General features: G+C 42.3%; 2 protein-coding genes across 6 annotated transcripts in view; one reads left to right on the forward strand and one right to left on the reverse strand.

Annotated features, from left to right (window-relative positions):
- PRDX1 (peroxiredoxin 1) overlaps nucleotides 1–8,521 on the forward strand; it is a 33,326-nt gene extending 24,805 nt beyond the window's left edge. Inside the window, exons 1-6 of one of the 5 annotated variants that reach the window (XM_085585734.1) lie at nucleotides 1,442–2,168; nucleotides 4,196–4,312; nucleotides 5,129–5,282; nucleotides 5,544–5,666; nucleotides 6,474–6,604; nucleotides 8,143–8,521. In XM_085585734.1, coding sequence (XP_085441860.1) covers nucleotides 4,207–4,312; nucleotides 5,129–5,282; nucleotides 5,544–5,666; nucleotides 6,474–6,604; nucleotides 8,143–8,228 — 600 coding nt within the window. In that variant the 5' untranslated portion in view covers nucleotides 1,442–2,168; nucleotides 4,196–4,206 and the 3' untranslated portion in view covers nucleotides 8,229–8,521. Of the gene's footprint in view, nucleotides 1–1,441; nucleotides 2,169–3,774; nucleotides 3,883–4,195; nucleotides 4,313–5,128; nucleotides 5,283–5,543; nucleotides 5,667–6,473; nucleotides 6,605–8,142 lie in introns of those variants that run through there. The other 4 variants (XM_021528565.3, XM_021528555.3, XM_085585735.1 and 1 more) reach the window with 4 other exon arrangements.
- A 7,508-nt stretch (nucleotides 8,522–16,029) lies between these two features.
- Nucleotides 16,030–20,916, reverse strand: MMACHC (metabolism of cobalamin associated C). Its single transcript, XM_021528547.4, has 4 exons — nucleotides 20,773–20,916; nucleotides 19,130–19,324; nucleotides 18,604–18,756; nucleotides 16,030–18,087 (listed from the first exon to the last, which is right to left on the reverse strand). The coding sequence occupies exons 1-4, from the start codon at nucleotides 20,842–20,844 to the stop codon at nucleotides 17,776–17,778; spliced, it is 732 nt and encodes a 243-aa protein (XP_021384222.2). The 5' UTR covers nucleotides 20,845–20,916; the 3' UTR covers nucleotides 16,030–17,775.
- Nucleotides 20,917–21,622: the final 706 nt, after the last annotated feature.

Raw genomic sequence — 21,622 nt, forward strand, 5'->3', positions numbered from 1 at the left:
CAAACCTGGAACAACCTGCAGACCATACTGGGTATATTGTGCATCTGAAATTATGAAAAATCAGCATAACAAGCATTGAAGGAGTCAGAAACCATGAGAAAGTCATGATTACTTTGTCCATTTGTAAACATGCCAGCGTTGCAGTGGCACTACATTGTTCTGGAGGCTTTAATTAGAACTGCCTGACCTTTCAGGAGTTAATCTGTTCACAGGCTCATTGGCCTGAGGCGATGGAGAAGTACATACATATCTCAATATATAGACCTCAATTCTCAGTGCTGATGTTAAGAAAGTAAACTTCTTCCTGTAAAAGATTAAGCATGCTATAGCAATAGAAGTAGATAAATTAGTTGCATGGAAGTGAGTGCAGATTTTTTCCTGAGTACATATATGCATGTTATTTGCTTTCAGTATTCATTAAGGATTAAGTTCATCTGGTCCCAAAATGAGTCATCTCTGGGTGAACCACCACAATGGTATAGTTACCCAGCAACACTGCACAGTGATCTCGACTATAAACCTTTAAAGTTTGTTAATCCTTTGTGGTTTTCTCCTCATCAATATTTATAATCAAGTTTTAAAAAATATAAGAAACACAACTGTAAACTGCAAAACAGATGAGTAAAAATCAGTTGGTGAGCACATTTATCACTTTTGACAGAAGCAAGCATTTTTGTCTTTGATATGGCTTAATGGCTTTAGATATTTATTATTTAATAAAATAAATTCACATTTAAAATCAAAATTTGGCCCTTAAAAAGTACCACACTCCTTGTTCACTTTTAGATTCAAAGACAGCACTTATGTGAAATCACTGATGTTAAACATCACTCAGAGCAGCTTCACTACAGAATGATGCAAAACTCCCAAGAGTTTCCATCTTACCACTGAAGCTCAACGATTAGACTTTAAACTTAGTTTTCATCTTTCTTTTGCTGACTTGCATGACTGGGATCGGTGTTCCCATTGATGGAGAAGAATCAATGAAAGCCTTGGGACGAGTATTAGGGAGAGGGGGCAGTGGGTAATGCAGAGCGAGAGGATGGAGATTTGGCACCGCACCTGTGTAACACTGCGAACACACATTGTTCTGCTCGTGAGAGGTTTCGTTTTACTTCTGTCAATGACCAACACTTAATTCACATGAATGACATGCCAGTCATCCCTTTCCCTCTCTCAAAGTCCTGCGTGCCCTCTGAGGACTTCAAATAATCATAGCTAGGTCAATTAGGGCACTAAAAACGCCATCGCTTCTTGCACCAAGCCCATCAATCGTTTATAACCGCGGCATTGGCGATTTGCGCGGCACTTCCCGGGACTCTCTCCGGGGAAGGATCTGCCAAGTCATGCTGCCCTGGCAGGCGCGGCCGCGCTGCCCTCCCCGCGCGTCCGCTCGCGAGATCGCGCCGCTATAAAGGGGGCGGCGCGGCGGGGCTGCGGCAGAGCGGGCCGGGCGGAGCGGCTGCTGTGAGCGGGTCGGCGCTGCGAGTGAGTGAGTGTGCGGGGCCCTGGGGGCTGCTGCGGGCTCTGCACAGTGTTTTGGGCTTTTTTAAAATTTAATTTTATTTTTGTGTGGTTTTTGTTACTGCTTTGGGTGGGTTTTTTGTTCGCTTTCCCCTCCCCCTCTGCTCAGATGCGCGCTTGAACGAGGCGCGTGGGGCGAGCCCTTTCTCCCCGCGTCCCGCTCCCGAAGGATCGCTGCCGCCTGAACCGCCGTGTTCAGTTTCCCCTGGTTTTGGTTTGGGCTTTTTTTGGCGGGGAGAGCGAGCAGAGAAGTCGTTCCAACGCTCCGGCCTTTATCAGCGCTGCGCGGGGCGGAGCCGCGGGCGGGGAGCGCGCAGGGCGCCCGCAGGGAGCCGAGCGGCCCCTTCCCCGACAAGGAGGCGGCATCTCGCTCCTAAGCCTTAAGAAACCCCAAAGCCGAGCGCTGGCTGCGGCTCGGGGACGTGCAGGGGGCGGGTTCCCCGGTCGCAGAGCGGGGGCAGGCTCGGGGGCCGCCCCGGGGCCCCACGCGTGCCGCGGTCCGTGCGCGATGCCCGCGGTTCGGTGTCGCACCCCGAGCGCGGCCGCGGCTCGACCGCGTTGTGTGACAGTCTGGAGGTGGCAGAGGGGGAGGCTGATGGCGCCTTTTGAAACGGCCTTTCGCTTTTGTTCGAGGCACCCTAAAGGTATGAAATCGCTCGCTCAAGAGAGCAGGCCTGGCTCATTATAATTGCTGTTTGAAGATAATTGAGGCCGTCTGCGGCTATGAGCAACAAAGATACTCTGGCCGGATTCGAGTGTATTTGGTTTAAGGTGCTCATTCTACTTTCCTGCAGAATGAACGGAAGTAACAATGATTCTGTGGTCTGCTCCTCTGCGGGTTAGGAAATGCTGTGGCTAAAAATCCGAGCAGAACACGCGCGGACCCCACAGGGAATAGCAGAAGGGTTGGCAGATCACAGCGGGTGCTCTGAGGAAAGCACATGGCTCTCTTGAAGTGTGAGGCAACCAAAGTCTCCTGCAAATATTAAAATATTTTAATGGTACCAGAGAAAGGGGCAATAACTTGTAGTTTAGAAAGGGGAAGTATAAAAGAGCGGTCTGACCTTGAATATCTAGTGAAATACTCCAGAGAATTGCTGATGGAATAAATATAGAAGGACTGGCATAGTACTGAGCAAAAGGATGACCTTGAGCTGGGATAACAGAAAATAATGTAATTCAGTGATAAAAATGTGGGGTCATGCACTCCAGGCTGAGCAGCTCTTGCTTATAAGATAAAACTTGCTAGTTGGAGGCATCTCAAATAAATACTGTGCTGTTCCCCTGTCCCTCTTGCAGAACTGCACTTTGAGAGCCACAGCTCCATTTGTGTGTACAGGATTCTTGATGTCCTCCTGCCAGGCTACTTCACTGCATCCTACAAATGATCTCTAGTCCTGGCCACCATATTCGCTCCCAGTCTGCTGCAGTTAAAGACTAAAAACCCTTGGATGAACATGGGGATAAGGAGCTTTGTTTTACAGTTAGAAATGCTGAGTGTGTGGGCACTTCTCAAAATGAAAATAAAGAGGTGGATTATTACTGTCAGGGTGTGTAAAAGAAACTTGCAAAAGGAAACCATTTCTAAAAAGGCTAGGTGTGGGTTCAAAGCTAAATGTTTGACTTGTGGGCTAGTTCTCCAGGAAAAAAAGTGTCTGGCAAGGGGGAAGGAGCCAAGAAATGAGGTGCTCTCAACTTTTTTTAGAACGGACTTGGTGCCTTGCAGGCACAACTTGGAACAATCCTTGGCTCTTGGCTTTCCTTAGCAACATGAGAGTCATGCTAACCTTTGAGGTGTTTTTCATCTCCAAGGCAGCCAGTGCTGCAGTGTGTAGAATGAAGTGAAATAGCTTCTAAGAATATTATGTGATCTGCAGAAATTACGTTTGTAGAGTTACCTATTTGAAAGATTATGCTCTGGAATTCTAAAGAGTTGTACTACACTCCCAGACTGAGCAAAAATACTGCACGGGATGTATTGCAGATGACAAGCTTTTGGGGGAGACAGCCAGAAGTAGCATTCTCTTATCCTTGTGTACCCTTTTTTTCTTTTTCAACAGAAATAAAGGGGAAACAACCTGGCTGTACTGATTTAGACTCGTTGAAATTGTAATTAACATAGAATGTGATTTCCATGTGTGCCACAAGTTTTTCTGGTTGCAAATAAAAAAGGATTGAATTGTTCAAAAGGTTTAAGTATAGCTATGCAGAGCAATGCTCCCCGGAGATTAACAGATTCTTTCAGAATCAACAGGAAGCTCAAGTTTGAGGTCTTAAATTCCCTTGTAAAATTGAACAAGGTTCTTCTCCTTGAAAATTCTGGAAAACATACTTCCTACTCTTCCACCATGTGGAATGGTATGGTTTTCTGAGTACTAGTAAAGCTCTAGGCTAGGAGTTTGCCAGACGCTGAGCTATTAGTGGTTAGATAACCACTACTGTATCTTTAGGAGGCCATGTGCCATAGATTTTGAAGTGCTGGCAGTCTCTATAGTGGTTCAACTACCCAGGTGACAAAACTCATTTAACCCCTAAGCCTTGTTTAAAGAGCAAGTGCTGATAAACTGTCTTTGGTGTTTAATCTAGATTGATAAGATGCTTTGAATAAATCCTTACTTCCAGCTGCAAATGTACTGCCATCTAAACTGTATTGGTGTTGACTCCTGTCTAGGTTAAATCAAGATGTCTTCAGGAAAGGCTTTCATTGGAAAACCAGCTCCTGACTTTACTGCCACGGCTGTAATGCCAGATGGACAGTTCAAAGACATCAAGCTCTCTGACTACAAAGGTAATTTCATGTGCTTCTCTAATTACACAGATGGTCTGGCCATAGGAAGGACTGGAGGGTATCTGAAGGTGCACCTTGGTTTGGCTTTGAATTGCTAGTGACCATTTGGCAGTGGGCTGGAGATCAGAACTTGTGCAGTGGTGGCTGCAGTATGCTTAGAAGGCTGTCAGCAGCCTGACTGAATGTCCCCACTGTGATAACTGATAACAGTGAGCATAAAACTCTCTGAATTGTTACCTTGCATCAGGCTTATTGCCCTGTATCATACTGAAACTGGTGTAACACTTCCAGACTGTGGAACAGCAACATCTTCTGTCTCATCTTTGTCAATGGAAAGTAAATTCTTTCATCTAACAAAGTCCCTTTCTCTAGAGTGCTGGTAATATGCCTGCTTTGCCAAAAAAAGCTTTACTAAAAGCAAAGGGAGAGCCTGAAGTATCAAATACTCATGTTGATGGCTTTAGAAGTACATTTCTAATGATGCTGCAGGCTACATGAGGGTGATGAGTCGGTACAGACTACTCAGTTAAAATGTCTCCTTGTCTGGTAGCCTTTCAGATCTGTGGCATTTCTCTCTTAAGGGTCAGCCATGGGGTCTTCTGGTGTAGCATACCCAGAGCTGTACTTGGGGCAGGCCTGTGGGAGTAGACCTAAGAGACAAGGATTCCCTGTTAAATTTGGCAGTCTGGTTTTGGGGAATTCAGTCAGGTGGGGTTTTAAGGTGGTTGTTTAGGTTTTTTCCATGTTTTGGTGGGGTTGGTTTGTTTGCTTTTTCTTAAAAAACAAACAGATTAACTGCTTGTACTGCTTTTCTAGGAAAATATGTTGTGTTCTTCTTCTACCCTCTGGACTTCACTTTTGTCTGTCCAACTGAAATCATTGCCTACAGTGACAGAGCTGATGAATTCAAGAAAATCAACTGTGAAGTAATTGGAGCTTCTGTTGACTCTCACTTCTGTCACCTTGCCTGGTAAGAATCAGCCTTTTAACCCAACAGACTGTTCTGCCTGGCCTCAGTTCTTGCAGGAACTGAGTCCTGAGCATATTCAAAGGCACTTGGTAAATATTGGTAGTGCCAGGTGCTGCTGAACAGAGCTGAGCATACTTGCCATCAGTTCTTCTGTTGCTACATGGCAGATTGAGTATGATATTGCAGAAAGGATCAGCTTCTGTTGTATTTTGAGCCCTCATTCTGATCTGCCCATGTTTTTAATGTGTAAACTTCTTTTAGGATCAACACTCCTAAGAAACAGGGAGGTTTGGGCACTATGAAAATCCCCCTGATTTCTGACACAAAACGTGCCATTGCCAAAGACTACGGAGTGCTGAAGGAGGATGAAGGTATTGCATACAGGTAATGTGCCAGAGGTGAAGGAGCTGATAAAATAACATTGCAATGCATGGACATGAGAGATGAACACAGCTTGTGTTCACTTGAACACCTGCAGGCAGCTAAAGCTGTTGGCTGTTCTAGGTGTGAGCTCCTGCAGGCTGTCAGACACTCCTACAAGGGGAGATGGTCCCTGGTTCTCTGTGGTGCTTAGGCTTCCATTACCTTTAAGATAAATTCTGCTTCCCTTTGCCTGCTGCTCAGTGCAGGAGTCTCATGCATGTGAGCTGCAAACAGTGGTAATGAAAGACATATGTAGTCTTGAACATGATTGCAAGTAATTAGTCCAGTGATCAAAGTGCAGATTAATTAAACCCCAAGTCTTTAGTCTGCTGTTCATAAAAGTTGCCAAGGGAGCTGAACTTCAGCTAACTCTTAACCTGGTGTTGGAGGACTGATGAGCTGTTGCCTGTCTTTTTGAGAACAGTGTGTAGTGAGGTTTTTTTAATGTGAGAATGTTTCTCCTTGAATTTGTTTTTTCCTTGGATTTTTCTTCCTTTTTTTTTCCTACTAGTATCTTCCTTAAGGAGTATCTTCCTGTGTCAGTGCTTTGACTTGCACTGTCCCTCCTAGTACCTGTTGGGATTCCAGCTGCTGCTGTTCCATTGCTGTGCATGCACCAAGGTGTTAGTTTATAGGAAAAGGTCACAGTAAATGGCACAAATGGTGCCATAACTAAACAGTGAACCTGAGGTTTTGAAACTCAAGTCAGTCTAATCAGCCTTTCAAAAGCTATACTTAACTTCAAGGCTAGTTTTTGTTTGTTTTTAGGGGTCTGTTCATAATTGATGAGAAGGGGATCTTGAGGCAGATTACAATCAATGATCTTCCTGTTGGCCGTTCTGTTGATGAAACCCTCAGACTTGTCCAGGCCTTCCAGTTTACAGATAAACATGGAGAAGGTAAGAGAGCTTTTCAATCTAATGTTTTCTCTGAAGAGCAGTATTAACTAGGCAGGTTAAATCAAGGGTTACTGAAAGGTACTAAGTACATGTATCAATCTATGCACAGCAGGTAATTGTGACTGTTGAAATGCAGCTGGTTCTGTAAATCTGCTTGTTGAAGGACACCATAATGCTTTATCCTATTCTAATTATATATCCCTTGAGTACTTGCTCGTGTTGAGATTTCATTTAAATCAATTTGGTGATGGATGTCTTCTCCAGCACATAGACACAGAAAATACTTGAGACAGAAATTAAGAACATGTAGTAACTTAGCCTGTAAGAGTAAGCTTGATTTAGATTCTGCTCTCAGATCTGGTAGGTTGAGACCATCAGTACTAATGTAGTGTTTTATGTAGTCTGTTAGACTAACTACTAAAATTCCTGTAAGTCTGCTGATCTTTCTGTCAGTATATAGTGAGGGTAAAATGGATGAGAGTCTTTGTCCCCATAGTTCAGAAGGAATAAGGTATTTGATACTGCCAGTTTTTCTGCTAGTGTGAAAAAAAAAAAAAAAAAAAGGCACTGTAGATAAAAACTTAGAACCAAGTTACAGAAACTCAAAATTGTTATGCAAGTGTGAGTAGTCTTCAGTTGTCATTAACTAATGACATGTGTTGCTGCTGGTCATACTTACTGTGCCCCAGAAATGGTAAATCAGTGGCAGGTTTTATTAAAATAAACTGCTTTTGTGACTGTGTCATATAAACATATGTCATGTGAGGAGACATCCCAAACATTTGATGATGGAGAGGTCACATGTCATACAAATGAAGCCTTTAGGTGTTTACTGCACCTTTGAGTAATCAAAACCTGGCAAAAGGTTTTCCTTGAGAACTTTAGGACTGCAGTAACATCTAAATCAGGACAGACCAGACTAAGATGTGTAGCAACACTCAGAAGCTGAGCATTCTGTGGCTAAAATTGCCAGTCCTGAATGGAGCTAGCATCCAGCATTCCATGGCAGTAAAGAAGGAACACTGTTCAAAAAATGCTGCTCAAGGACCTGCTGGAAGTTTGAGACCTCTGCATCATAGTGGCTTTTTGATAGCCATGTAGGGGAACCAGTGACAGTTGAACACTTTTTCCCTTGCCCCATTCAGCTGGAGGGCTGGACTAGGGTGGATTAAAGATAAGGGGAATACAGACTAGTCTGCATCCAAGGAGATAAGTGTAGTGTGGTGTTAGAGCCTTTCTGACCTGGGTGCTGGAGTTGGTGTTACCTTTGCTATCAAACTTCCCAGAAGCTTTTAAGTGGGGCTAGGAGAAGTGCTTGTGTAAAGGACCCACTGTTGCCTGGGCAGACACCTGGTCTGGGTGTTGCTGCCCAGTGAACAAATAGAAACAACCAAAACAGAGCATCATGTGACACTGAGTGCATGGTCTGTATGTTGCAAAGATCTGTACATGTTCTGAGTTGCTACTTTGCTTTAATGTTGTGTAAAACATGTTCTGCAGGAGCAGCTGGTAAGACTTAAACGTTCTTATCGTTTCAGTGTGCCCAGCTGGCTGGAAGCCTGGGAGTGACACAATCAAGCCTGATGTTCAGAAAAGTAAAGAGTATTTCGCCAAGCAGAAATAAACATTCAGCCTGAGTGGAAACTAGTAATGCCTTACATAAAGAGCAAGTATCAGTTACTGAACTTTAAGTCATTGCATCTGAGTCAAGGGATCATGTTATAGTTATTAACAGTAACTTTTTTACTCGAAGGAAAGTTTGTCCTGTTGACAGTACCTTCATAGCAAATCCTAACGATCAGTATCTGTTCATCAAGCCCTATTGACCTTAGTGACAATGCAGTGTCTGTGGTTAGCCATGTGTTACATAGAGCAGTGGTATCCTTTTGTAACTCTATTAAACTTGTGAAAATAGCACACTGTCTACTGTTCTTATATGTAGTTATCAGGAGACCTGGGAGCAGTGCAGGCTGCACTTCTGAAAGCTTTCTGTAGACATCTTGAGTCCTAAAGGCATTTTACTACAGCTCCTTTAGATTGGAGAGAAAAAGACTTGGTTTGCATGTTGAAGTCATAACATACTTCTCACACTCTTCATGATTTGGCTGCTAGATGGAGGGTCAGGCTGTCAGGCTTAAACTCTGGGCACTGTGGTATTGTGTGGAGCATGTGACTGACAAAGACAGGCATCTCCTCATGCACCATGTCAGCATAGTCATTCTGGCATCTACTTTAGCCAAAACTGACTGTTCATGTCATTCCTGGGAATCCAACATTGAGTTTGATTGCTGTCTCTGTGGGAGTGGAATACTGGGCTTTCTGGAAAGGAAACTTCCTTGAATATACAACATTCATCCACAGTTTTTCCCACTACATGTCATGGGGGTAATAATGTGCCAGTTATCCATTAGCTTGTCATATGATTCAGATCAAAAGGGTGGCATTATAAAATCTGGTACTCAGGTGTGCTCAGCCTTGTCTTTAATCTTTGTATTTCAAGTGGTTATATAAAACTCAGAGCACATGACTGGTTTAAGTTACACCAAAGCTGTGACTGCTGGGTAGCTTCACAGTTCAGTGTGGCTTGGGATAGGGCTAAACTTCAAAGCTGAGGACTTGGGTGTGAGCTCTTGCCTAACAAAGTAAGGGAGTTAGAGCCCTGTGATCTTCATGTACCTGTAAAGATTAAATTCTTACTGGACCTTGTAACCATCTTCAGCTCAAGTCGTAAACAAGTTCTGTCCTGCTTAAAGTCAGCAACACCAAAGATAAGGCCCAGGGCTACTTGTGTCACTCAGAAGTGAAAGTTGTATGCCTTGAGTAGTAAACTTGTTTTGTACAGCTCCAAAAAGGATGTGGCAGAAGCCTTGGTACCAAATACTTCAATATCTGATAAAGTAGCTAATCCCCATGAACATAGGTGAAAGTAATGTTTAGCTGGATAACTTCTGCTTAATTTTTAAAAAATCCAAAGTCTCAAGATAACAAATGAGGCCAGCTTCCCAGGAAGACACTGATAAGTTACAGGGGCATTTATATGGTCTAGTAAAATGAATATAAATGATCTTGGCTGAATAAGAAGTTACCCAACTTTATTTTCTAGCAAGTGACAATGAGTAAAGTTTGGGCTAAACTAATGCAAAACTTACCTTGTTACATTAGGCTTGAAAGTAAAACCAATGACAGCAGTTACTTGAAGGGCACTGTCTCCAAGTGTGACATACACATAGTTTTTTTAATTCTTCCTGGTAATAATTATACCACTTTCCTGGGCAGCTTGTTTCAATGCCTAACCACCCTTCCAGTGAAGAAACTTTTGCTAGTATCTAATCCAAACCTATCCTGGTGCAAATTGAGACCATTTCCTCTTGTTTCATTGCCCATTAGCTGGGAGAAGAGACTGAACCCACCTCACTACAACCCCCTTTTAGGTAGTTGTACAGAGTGATTTTGTAGCTACTTAGTCTCCTACCCCTGGACCTAGAGGATAAAGGATTTTTCTCATGTTCTGTTCCTGAACTCTCTCCCAGAAGGGATCTTTATGTGCCCATCCCAGGGCCTGGGAGGAAGGGGTGAGGGTCTGAGGGTGGTTCCAACCCCACCAGCTGCTGTGTCCAGCTGTGGCTGCTGTCAGGAGGAGGGGTCAGAGCTGCCCTGCAGCACATCTGGGCATAGCAGTGTCCTGTAGAAACCCTTTGTGCTCATTTCTTCATCCCACTCTGCTGTGAGGAGTTCCCTTCACATGCTGTACTTACTTTCCTGTGTGTCCTGCCCACCTTGAGCTCCCCCACACTGGGAGGTTACAAACTGTACCTGCTTAAGCATCACAGTCACAGGTGAGTGCTGATACTGTGGAAACTGCAAACAGCCAATAAACAAAATCCCTGTGGATTAGGAACTGTACTACATGTGTGCATCAAAGGATCGAGAGTGGGAATCAATGCAATTAAACATTTTTTTTTATTCTTCAGCCACACTAGTCATTCCCAGGAAGGTTTGCTATGCTGTCATTTTAATGTTTACATTATTTACATTTCCAAGAAAATAACACACAAAAAAATGGGTAACAGAACTTCTTCAAACCAAGAAGAGTTTAACTTTATTTGTTTCAAGTTTGTATTGATTCAGATGTAGCTTGAAATCTCCTCCAGTAAGTGTTCTGGGGCTTACACCCCACTCCTTGCATCATGACATCTTAGACTGGTGTAACTTTTATGATAATCAAATAACTATAATTTAGTAACTGAATTTTCCATGTATCAAGATACAGATTGTATTTTCATTACAATTACAAACTGCTTTTGCTTTCACAATCAACAGGTGCCATATTTCCCAGTGAGGTAAAAGCCTCACTCAAGCAGTTCTTGAATGTGACAGGATGGGTAGTTATCTAGTGGGATTTTCCCTGAAGATGTAAATCAGAAAGGATAGATGTGATATTTGCTACTTTTTAATGTGTGAGTGACTGCACATCTGTTTTCCTAGTTTGAGTGCTTATGAATATAACCTTTATTCATTTATTTCTCTAGAATAGTCAGGTGAAGGGAAACTGAAATATATTTTACTGTGTCTCTGTCCTAGATCTCTTAATTTGTTACTGATTGCTGTGATTCCTGGGGATTTATGTAGCCATTCCTCAGCTGGACAGGGGAGAGAAAATAGAGTGGAAGGTTCATGGGTCAAGGTAAGGACAGGGAGAGATCACTCACCAGTTACTGTGTCAGGAAAAACACGCTTGGGAAATTGGCTTAATTTTATTACCAATCAAATCAGAGTAGGATAATGAGAAATAATGAGGCTGCAGGGGAATCTGCTCTGGAGCACCTCCTCCCCCTCCATCACTGACCTTGTGTGTGCACAGCTGTTTCTCTCACATTCTCACTCCTCTGCAGTTGCAGGTTGTTACACAATCATTCCCCCATTCTTAGCTCTGTTATCCCACAGATGGCTGGTGGTGGCTTCCTTGGAAGCTTCAAGGAGCTTCTCACAGAAGCCACCCCTGTCACCCCCCCATTACCAAATTCTGCCACACAAACCCAATACACACAAATCGTGCTCTCTCATATCCAGAATTTTTAAAAAATTATTCCTTCATGCTTGTGACAGATATTTGTAATTAAATTTTCAGAAAATAGTGTTTGTGTAGGAGCAACTTGATTTTTTTTTTTAAATGTATAATACAAAGCTGTGCATCAGACATAAATTCTATATATCTTGGCATATATAGGATGTGATGTTCAATACTCAAAATACAGAACCTAACCTTTACTTGATTTTGTACAACTTCTGAGTTAGTAATTTCAAAATTAACAACTGTGTATTTATATTTAGATGCTTGGAAGAAAGAAATTGCCTCTTAATATTTAAAGAATTATCACTTTGTTACAAAGCGAGCTTCTTAGTAGTTTTGAAAAATAGTATAAAAAGTTACTATGGTTTAAAAGTACTATTTTCTTTTTCAAACGAATGTTTTCTCTAAAGAATTTTCTTAACGAGTATTCCATCCTTTTAATCAGGCCTTTGTTGAATATGTTATTGGATTGTTCAGCAAATCAATAAAGTTCAAAGAACAAAAGCAAGAATTTTTTATCTCACAGGTATTGCAAAATGATGCCCTTTGGTTAGGAAAGTCTGTTTGCAAAAGCTTCATGAAAGCAGCTTTTAGTAATGGTACACATCAAAATAAGAGTTATGTAAAAATGATATTAAAATACTCAGGTTTATTGCATTAATTGTCTGAAATTTTCAGTGGGTCTGGTGTTCAGTACTGTATTACCTGACAGTCTGCAAATGTGTATTCTGAGGTATACTGCTAGACAGATAGGGGACTTAAACCAGAAATGTCTTGGTTCTATTTTGCAAAGGGTGAAATGAGGTAAGTGCAGAGTGGTGGAATGCAGCATGTTTGGACAATTAATTAGAAAGTGTTAGAGCTGTTACTGTCTCCTTTTTTTTAAATACAGTTTAATGGTACATACAAAAAGAACACTGAACAAGGAAATCAAAAGAAATTGGTTTTGCTCATGAATATAGTACCTCTATTTTTAATCCTTGGAAATAAAAACCAGGAGTTTGCCTTGAATGTAGAGTCAAAGAACTGCATTACCAACGGCCCTGTGCTGCACAGCCCTGGGTGGCTGCAGGAGAACAGGCTGTGAGTTGTTTGCAGTGTTCCTGAACAAGAGCTGAGCCTGTGGGAAGCAGTTCTCACCACACCTAGTGATGAAAGGTTTGGACTTCAATGTGAAATTTGGCTCTTTCACCTGAAACTTGAATCACTGTACATACTATGGGGACGTGTGTCTGAATTTAGAATGTTTCTGTGCAAGAAACCTTTTGAGCATAGATATGTGACTAAATATATGTGAAGTCATTAAGGTTGCACTGTCCTCTGACACCAAGTTCAGTAGGTTTATGTTCCATATTCCACAGCAACAGATTTTTGAAGTATCAGCACTGATGAATTAAACCATATCTTTTGTCTAGGAAGGAAAAAAGTCTTCAATCTACACTTGATAAAACATCATAGCCTGAAATTGATTATTTCATCAAATTCATCTTTCACAACAATAAGGCAGTTCTTTATGTTTTGGAAGACTAAAGCAACAGTGAATGATTCAAGACTAGTCTGAACAATACTGGGAAAAAGGTTATGACATGAAATTAAAACCTAAGACTAATTCCTTTAAAAGGAAGAAGGTTTATACATTCACAGAAAAAGCAATGATTCTGCATAAATTTAGGAAACAAAAATCCCTCCACTCCTGTAATCCACTTAAAGGAATTTTCCTGCCCCATGGTTTGTTCTACATGAGGAAAAAAATCCCCAAGCACCTTAGTATATGTGTGTCTGATCTTCAGAACTCTTCAAGGTGTTTGGGGGAAAAGAAAACATGCAGCTGTTAAAAGCTTTCTCACCGAGTTATGTACATACATCAACAAAGATAACATGAGAATTACAGATGTAATATTAGTGAATGATAGTAGTCATTTCAAATATTTGTATGCATATATAATCACATTTTGCAGATCTTAGTATATTACTGAACATATTTTAATCATTCCACTAAATTTTCTTCCTACTCATTATGACAAAATAATAAATTCTTTCAACTTTCCCACCATATTTCATAAGGAATGTGAACATCTTTTTCAATCACAGAGGGAAAATAAAAGCTCATTTGTGCTCCTTGGTGCTCTGTTTCTTCCTTGAAAACCTAGAAGGGAAGTGCTCTGTTCTGTTTTCTGAAGGAAACGTGATGGATGATCTGTCACAGGATACATGACAGCACAGGAAGCCAATGAAACAGCACAAACCCTCTCATGAATACATTTGTCTATTTTGGTGAATCTGTGAAAGTTCAGCTTGCAGAGGTGCAGCTGTTTCTCTACTGCAGTGAGCAGCAAAACCACTACCCTCAGAGGAAGTTCTGAACTGCTGCTGCTGAAGTTAGTATTCAAAGCTAATTTATTAAATACACTTTTTGCATAAGGCTTAACTAAGAGTGCTGATAACTACACTGGCACTGACCAGTAGCTGTCACTATCTTTTCTGTCTTTCTATGTTTTCAGTCTTAACTCAGGGGTTTTTTGATTCAATTTAAATTCAAGTCAGCGTGCATTCTCAGAAATATAACCCATGTCAAACAGTAGCTACACCAACAATAATTTTCATCACAAATGAATAAGACAACATCCATATTATACTGAATGAGTAAAATTATGATACTGATCCAGAGGAGGGCAATCTAGCCCTAAAAAAAAAAACCAAAACAAAAACATAGCACAAAACTCAACACAAACCAGACTTTAAAACCCTAATCAAAACAACAAACCAGAAGAGTTCCCTACTCTCCTAAGGATGGCTATTTTTGTCTGGCACACCAGCACTGATTTATACAGCAAAACATCTTTCATTTTCCATAGTTCAGAGGAAAACAGCCTTGTTACAAGTCACTCTTTTTATAGGAGAAAGAAACAAGTCAGTATCAGGAATAAGGTTGCCACACTCTTCTTCATACCACAAAGAAACTTTAGTGCTTATTATTGTTATCACAGAAATGAAACTGATTCAAACTGATACCAAAAACCATCAACAGTATTTTCGAGGGGTTTTTCTGAGCAACAACTCCGATGGCTGCTGGTCACAAGGTTAGACTGTGCTTTGTATTTAACTGGCATTGTCTGTCAAATCTTTAATTGTTATAAAAGTCTCATTTATTTTTAGGTTAATGAAGTAAAAATAGGGAAAACATAAAGATAAATCGTAAATGCATAAAACTATTACAAACTTGTTAATTCTCCATAAACTATTTTATTAGCTTGAAATGTACGAATATCTTGTTGCTGAAACTGAATTTAAATTCAAGTTGCTTTTAATTACTTTTATTTTTCCTGTTCAGCTCTTGAATACCCACTCTACTGGTTATACTGAGGAAAAGAGTCTTTAATGTTTTAAAATTAGGATTTAGAGAAAAGCTTGTCTAAAAATGTAAAATGTGATACTTGAACTAGTAAATCTATCCAAGTATTTGCAATTACTTGTTTGACATTTGCAAAGGCTGAAACTAAGAATGCCTTCACAATGCCTCAGGATCCAAGGCTGATCCATTCCTCACCATGTCTGGTCTTGTCCCAAGAGATGAGGTAAGTCAAACAGGTTCTCTCAAAACTTCAATTTTATAAGACAAAGGCCATTATACTCCAACCAGAAATCTAATCACTGTGTATCTCAGTGTGCAGCTGTGGATCTCAGTGAGCTGGCTGAGAGAAAGAAAGTAATGCCCAGTCCAAGTCACTCCAAAATCACTGTAGTAGGAATGGATATTGCTAAATATTTGCACTCTGTTCTGATACACACAACTGTATTCCCAGAAGCACAAGGAACACAGACCTGTGACTCTGTTCACTATTAGGTTTTAACCAGTAAAAATTCCAGTACTTACAGGTCTTACTTTAATGCTGCTGAGAGAAAGTCCCTCGGTTATGTCTCACTAGACATTCGGAACTTTTGTTACTGTTAAGAACAGAGGAAGAAATGAGAAGTGCACTGTCATGGTGCTTGCTGTTAATGCTCTTGCTGAAATGACTTGGAAAAGATAAACCTTTATTGAATCTACTCATAATATGATGTAGGTTTTATTTGTTATATCCCAGTGGCCTGTGATAATAGTTTACCAACTTCTGCTAAGATAACAATTTTTTTCCTTAGTTTTCAGTTACTGGACTCTGTGTGTCTTAGGTACCTCAATCTTTTCAGGATATTAAAACACCTTTATTGATTCTTGCTTGAACATCTTGAGTTCTCCACAAGCTAAGAATTGCATTGTTTAAATAAAAATACTCAGTACTGAGATTTACTTACAGCTTTGTATATTTAGTAACCAAAATACCATTTGAAGATAAATAAATTACAGAAATTGAAATGCAGTGACCATGGTTATCTGTTTAATAAATTAAGACAAAATATTAAATATTTGTAAGAAATCAATACCAAAAAATCAAAATAATTTACTTTAAATTGTAATATAAAAAGATAGATTTGATTTAAATCTATATTTATCCTTCTAAGAGAATCAGTATTTTCTCTTTGTTACTAGTATGAGCCATTACCTCAAGCCCCTGTTAAATTACAGTTCAGTTTAAAAGTGCTGAAATATCAAACTAATTTGAACCAGAAATATTTCTGTAACTAACTAATTTTAAACAAATTTCATTCTTTCATTAAATTAAACATCACAATACCTCTACCACATTTTAAGTCAGGTGTCTGCCTTAGTCAGAGATGAACAAAGCATGGAAAGCAACAAAGACTTTTTTGTAACAGTAAATGCAGTGAACAAACCCAGTGATCACATGCTCACTACTCTCTTTACAGGGAAGCAAACTCGTTATCCTGAATTTGGATTATGAAGAGTTAGTGTACAGGCTATGAACAACTGTATCAAGCAGTGAACAATGGTGAGGGCAACCTTTGTGGTGGGGTCTCCAAAAACTTCGAAGAATCCCAGGATAAAAAGAAAGGGCTCAGTTCTGCAAAGTGAGTATTTCTTCATCATTATGTTGATACCATCAAAAGTAAAGTAGTGCCTGTCCATGTGCAGCATTGCACTGCAGTCTAGTAAAACAACTCCTACAAAATATTATTTTAATGTATTATATTACTTTAACGAGATCTGAGCCTCAAATTGCTCAAAGATAAAATAATTCCTGATTTCCAGGTGCATTGCAACCTCTGAACAAATGTAACAGGACAAAGTCATGCAAAAAGTGTTTCTGTCTGAACATGTTTTATGCAGCAATATAAGTAACATGAATGTCATTAATATTTCCCTTTCTTCTGTGCTAGTTTGCCTGTGCATATGACAAGGCCTTGTGCCATGGCTTTTACATGTGTGCAGGTTTACAATCCTTGCCACACAAAAAGCACACCAGGAAACTGTGGCAGTACCTTGTGGGGGCGTGCTGTGTGCTGGCACTGAAAAATACTTTTAACACAAATGTGGTCTAGCTGAAAAAAAAAAGGCCACTGCCTTTTTCAGTCAGTTATCTTAATGTGAGTAAAACCTCCAATCATATGGACATTACTCAGCATCTTTCCAAATATTCCAGTCAGCTTTATGAATGGATAAATGCTTAAATGTGACCTAGGCAAGACTGTAAAGACTGGACATCTGTTTCCTAGGGAGAGTCATGATACAGGATAATAAAATGCTTGCTACATCTAAAAAAGTACCTGCCCCAAGTTTAGTCAAAATCCAGCTAAGTAGTACAATGACTGAATTTTTTTCTACACCTACAAAGAATAAAAACAGAATATTCGGAAAGAAAATTATTGAGAACAAAAGCGATTTCTCTAATGCCCAGCACCGATTTTGAAGTTGCCAGGATTTCTGAACTACTCCCAACCAAAGGCTAATGGCACCTTACTGGACACCCAAAGGACACCCCAGATCAGCAGCAGCACAGAGCAGACGGCTCCCACCTCCCCCAGACCGCAGAGCAGTGCCCCTGTCTCTGGGAAGCTTTGATTGCAGTGTTTGCATTGAGGCTGCTTGGATTTGCCACGTCTGTACCAGCATAATCATCCTCGTCCTCCTCCTCCTTCTCCTCCTCCGCCGGTGCTCATGAGTTACCCTTTGCTGCCCTCTGCCCTCCACCGCGCCGGTTTCTCAGTGAAATGTGATTCTCTGGGTTTCCTGTGAGAGCCCCAGCAGCCGGAATCTCTCGGCTGGAGGAGTGGCAAAATAGGCTTTCTGCTCCTCCGAGTACCTTTCCTTCACTTCAATGATGTCCCTGTAGCGCCAGTCCTGCCAGTGGAAATTGAACTGCTCCAGCAGCTCGATCCTTTTCTTCTCCGTGCTCACACAGTCAACAGGGGCAGGCTGTTCCAGGAACGGCACCTGAATGTCTGGGAAGAGCAGGAGACCCCGGATAGCAAACCAGCCACCATACTTGGGATGGATACAAACTCCAAAGATCTTCTGGAAGAAAAAAAAACATCCAGGCTGCCTCACTTTGTGTCTAATCAACTAGAGTTCAAAGCATCAGATGCTGCTCACTCTCCCAACCTTCTCTTGGAGAGCTGTACAGAGCTGAACATATATGGCATTTCTCTCCCATTTTCAGGTGCCCACACTCACCTCTTTGGAATGTGGGGAGAGGTTCCTTTCTGAAAATCTATTACAGAAATTAACCACAGAGCATTTTTCCCCCACTCTATAATGCTCTAAGCAACAGGTTTTCCTTTACACTGCCATTTATTCTTCTGTCTAAGTAGGTTTACCAGATTAAGATATTTCTCTTCATGCACATCTCCCTGCTACCTTGAAGAATCTTGGAAGCTTCCAATTCCCACATAAAACCCTTTTATGAACCTGTATGTCCTCTGGACTTTGTAGTTTCCTGCAAGAGGAACTAGTGACTAGTGAGCAAACAATCATTGTACAGTTCAATGGCTGCAGTTCAGTGGTTCTTCCCAGACTGTGCTTCTGCCTCACCTTTTTCCCCCAAGGATCGAGTTTCACATCCTTCCTTTGGTAGTAATATGCAGCTCCAGCAACGTGGGCAGCTGTCTGTGCCAGGAACTTGGGCTTTCGGCTCGGCAGCATCTCGTAGTCAAACATGACATCCACCCTCTGGTCAGGGAATTTCTGGGAAAATTTGGAAACATCAGCCCAGGCTCATGGAAAAAGCTTTGCCATTCCAGAACTGCTGGATGGCAGCAAATCAGGCACATGTGAAGCCTGCAGACTCCCACATCCTGCTGCTGAATTCTGTCTATTGGCAGGTTTGAGGCTGTGGGCATTCAGCCTGTGCCTGCAGAACTCCCTCACAGCTGCATGGTGTCATCCAGAGGCAGAACATGCAAGTAAAGCAGCCAAACCCTGCTGATGCTCCCTCCTTCATGAATAATGCTTCACCCTTCCAGAGAGCAGAGCAGGAGCCTGCAGGGCTTTGTCTGCCACTCAACCCACCTGGTGATGTGACACAGCACTACATGGAATCGGTGTTTCGGCTTCTTACCTCCTTCACACGTAGTAAATGATGGGAAACACACTGATCCACAGGATCCCTGATTATTTTTAATCGTTCTTTTTTCACAAAAGGCTTAAGGGCCTTGTCGAACATGGATGGCGTGCTGAGGACCACGAAGGCCAGGGTGTCATCTGGGTAGGGGAGGTGGAAGCCTGGCTGCAGAACAGCATTGTACCACCCAACCTTGGCAAAGAAACACAAATTTCCATTAGAACACAGACACCACTCTAGTGCACATGCAGGAATGTAAAAATGTGGAAATAACTGTAGCCCCCTTCATCTGCAACCCAGATGGGCAACCTGCCCAGGGCCTTCCTTTCAAACCAAGCTGTTTTGCACTCCAGGATTCAGTTTGGGAAAGCTGTGCTGTGAGCTGTGAGATAAGAATCACACACAGCCTTCAGCTCCAGTCTGCCCTTTATCCAGCTCTGCTCAGAAACCTAGAGGGAAGTATGAGCAATCAGTCTTGCCAATGCAAATCAGATTGTTCGGTTCAGATAAAGCTTTTACAGGTTTGGATTGTTTTTTTTTTTCTCTTATCTTGGGCCAGAAAGAAACTGGTGCTTCTGTTTTGTGTGACAAGTTGCATGTTTTACTTCTGCAGAAAACACTTGTGTGGAATGAAGGATGTGAAGCTCTTGGCAGTGCTAAGCCCCCCCTAAAAACATTTGTTACCAGTAGCACGTGGATTATGACACAACCAAATTTGGATATTTGATTCCAGGGCTGGACATGTTATAACAGAGTTCAGAAACGAGAGATCAAGGCAGGGCAGCAGGAAGCATGACCAGGAGGACATGGAGGGCTCAGACCTGCAACTGCCAAGTGCAGGAGGACATGCCCCAAACCCCCTGCACCCCACTCCTCATGCCCTGCACAGTTACATCAGTCTTTTTATAGGTTATGACAACTCCCTCTCTCCCAGGGTGCAACAAAGCCAGGCCTAACAGTCAGACAGATGCTGAATAATGGAGCAGCAAGTTTGAAAATTAAACGTACTGGATTATTCTAAATAATCAGTGAAATAATTTTGATAGCGACTCTGCAGCTGGCAGTGGCAGCCAGATTGCCCATGAGGAAACACAGAACAAAAACCAGATTCACTATAAAGTTTACATTCTTATACGAACCGCTAAGTTAAATCAGTTTTGTGGCTCTGAAGGTGCTGAACTGAGATGTTGAGGAATTAGAGAGATAGGAATCTAAGCTTTGCTGGTTTCTCAGTGAACATCAGTCAGTGAACATAGTCAGTACACCACAATGAAATCTGGAGAGTGCTAGAAGCCTAAAAGCTTTCCCCTCTGATAGCTGCATTCTTTTCACCTGGCTTCTGCACCGGATTTGTTTTAGGCATTGAATTTTCCAAATTATAAGGCTTCTTCTCTCATTGCCTTGTACTTTTAATGCAAACAACACCTTGACCCGTGCTCCCGGGCGGTTTGGGCATCGACCCTCGCCCGCCGCGGCGGCTCCGCGGGGATGTGCCCGGCCCCGCTCGTTCGAGCGGGGCCGGGCACATCCCCGCGGAGCCGCCGCGGCGGGCGAGGGTCCATAAGCAGCCCCGGTACCCGCTCCCCCCCACCTCCCCGGGCAGTGACGCCATTCCAGTGACATAACCGTGATGTCATTACCTTGAAGGCGTGCGCCTCAAGGCCGAGCGGGCTCAGCGCGCTGCGGAGCTGCTCCGCCACACGCCGCTCCATGGCGGCGGCGGCGGCGCGCGGGGCACTATGGGAATTGTAGTTCCGGCCTGGCGGGACCCCCCCTCAAATCCTCGCGTCTCCTAGGAGACGGCGCTGCGCGCAAAGAACCGCGGGAGTTGTAGTGCGCGGTTCCCTTCCGCTCCGCGCGGGATCTCCCCGAGGGGACTCCATGTCCCAGCATGCTCAGGGAGCGCAGAACAGCCGGGGTCTCCTCGGTGTTGGCGGCCTTGTGCCCGTCCGTGTGGCACCGCCGGCAGTTTATAAAACACTTTGGTTTTGCCATGGTGCCCTAACTCATAATTAATGTGGGCACCACAGCTGTGATAATAGTGGTCATGTGCTACACAGTGGCATTTTTTAATGCGGCATAATCTTTTCTTCCTTCATTAGAGTAGCATTTCCAGATAGATACAGTTCTGGCTTTCGGTAAGGTAGAAACACACAGGGGAGCTCAGTTACCCAAAAGATCCCCAAAATCAGTGCAAAATAATAACAATTTGGAAGCAAAAAGGGATTGTAAACTATATTCAAAATGAATGCTGGGGATGAGGTGTGTTTTCCTGAGCTCACACTCTGTGGGAAAGCCCCACCTGTGCCTGTGGGAAGGTGCTGCTGCTCACTGAAACAGCGGCGCCTCTGTGCTGGCAATCGTTTCTCCTTCCCCTCTTGAAATGTTATAAATGAGAATTGATTCAGCCAGATTAAAAATAAGGAAAAAAAAATTTTATTAGCGGTCAAATTCTATCTAGCCAGCCACAGAAAAAGACAGTGCCGAGCC

The sequence above is a fragment of the Lonchura striata genome, chromosome 8 (genome assembly GCF_050655825.1).
Source record: "Lonchura striata isolate lonStrDom1 chromosome 8, ASM5065582v1, whole genome shotgun sequence".
Lineage (NCBI taxonomy): Eukaryota > Metazoa > Chordata > Aves > Passeriformes > Estrildidae > Lonchura > Lonchura striata.

Excerpts from the sequence above, each read along its gene's own strand:
- MMACHC (XM_021528547.4), bottom strand. The coding sequence starts at position 20,844 with ATGGAGCGGCGTGTGGCGGAGCAGCTCCGCAGCGCGCTGAGCCCGCTC. Across the intron at positions 19,325-20,772 it reads TTGAGGCGCACGCCTTCAAG|GTTGGGTGGTACAATGCTGT; the intron begins GTAATGACATCA and ends TTCTTTGCCAAG. Across the intron at positions 18,088-18,603 it reads TCGATCCTTGGGGGAAAAAG|AAGATCTTTGGAGTTTGTAT; the intron begins GTGAGGCAGAAG and ends TTTTTCTTCCAG.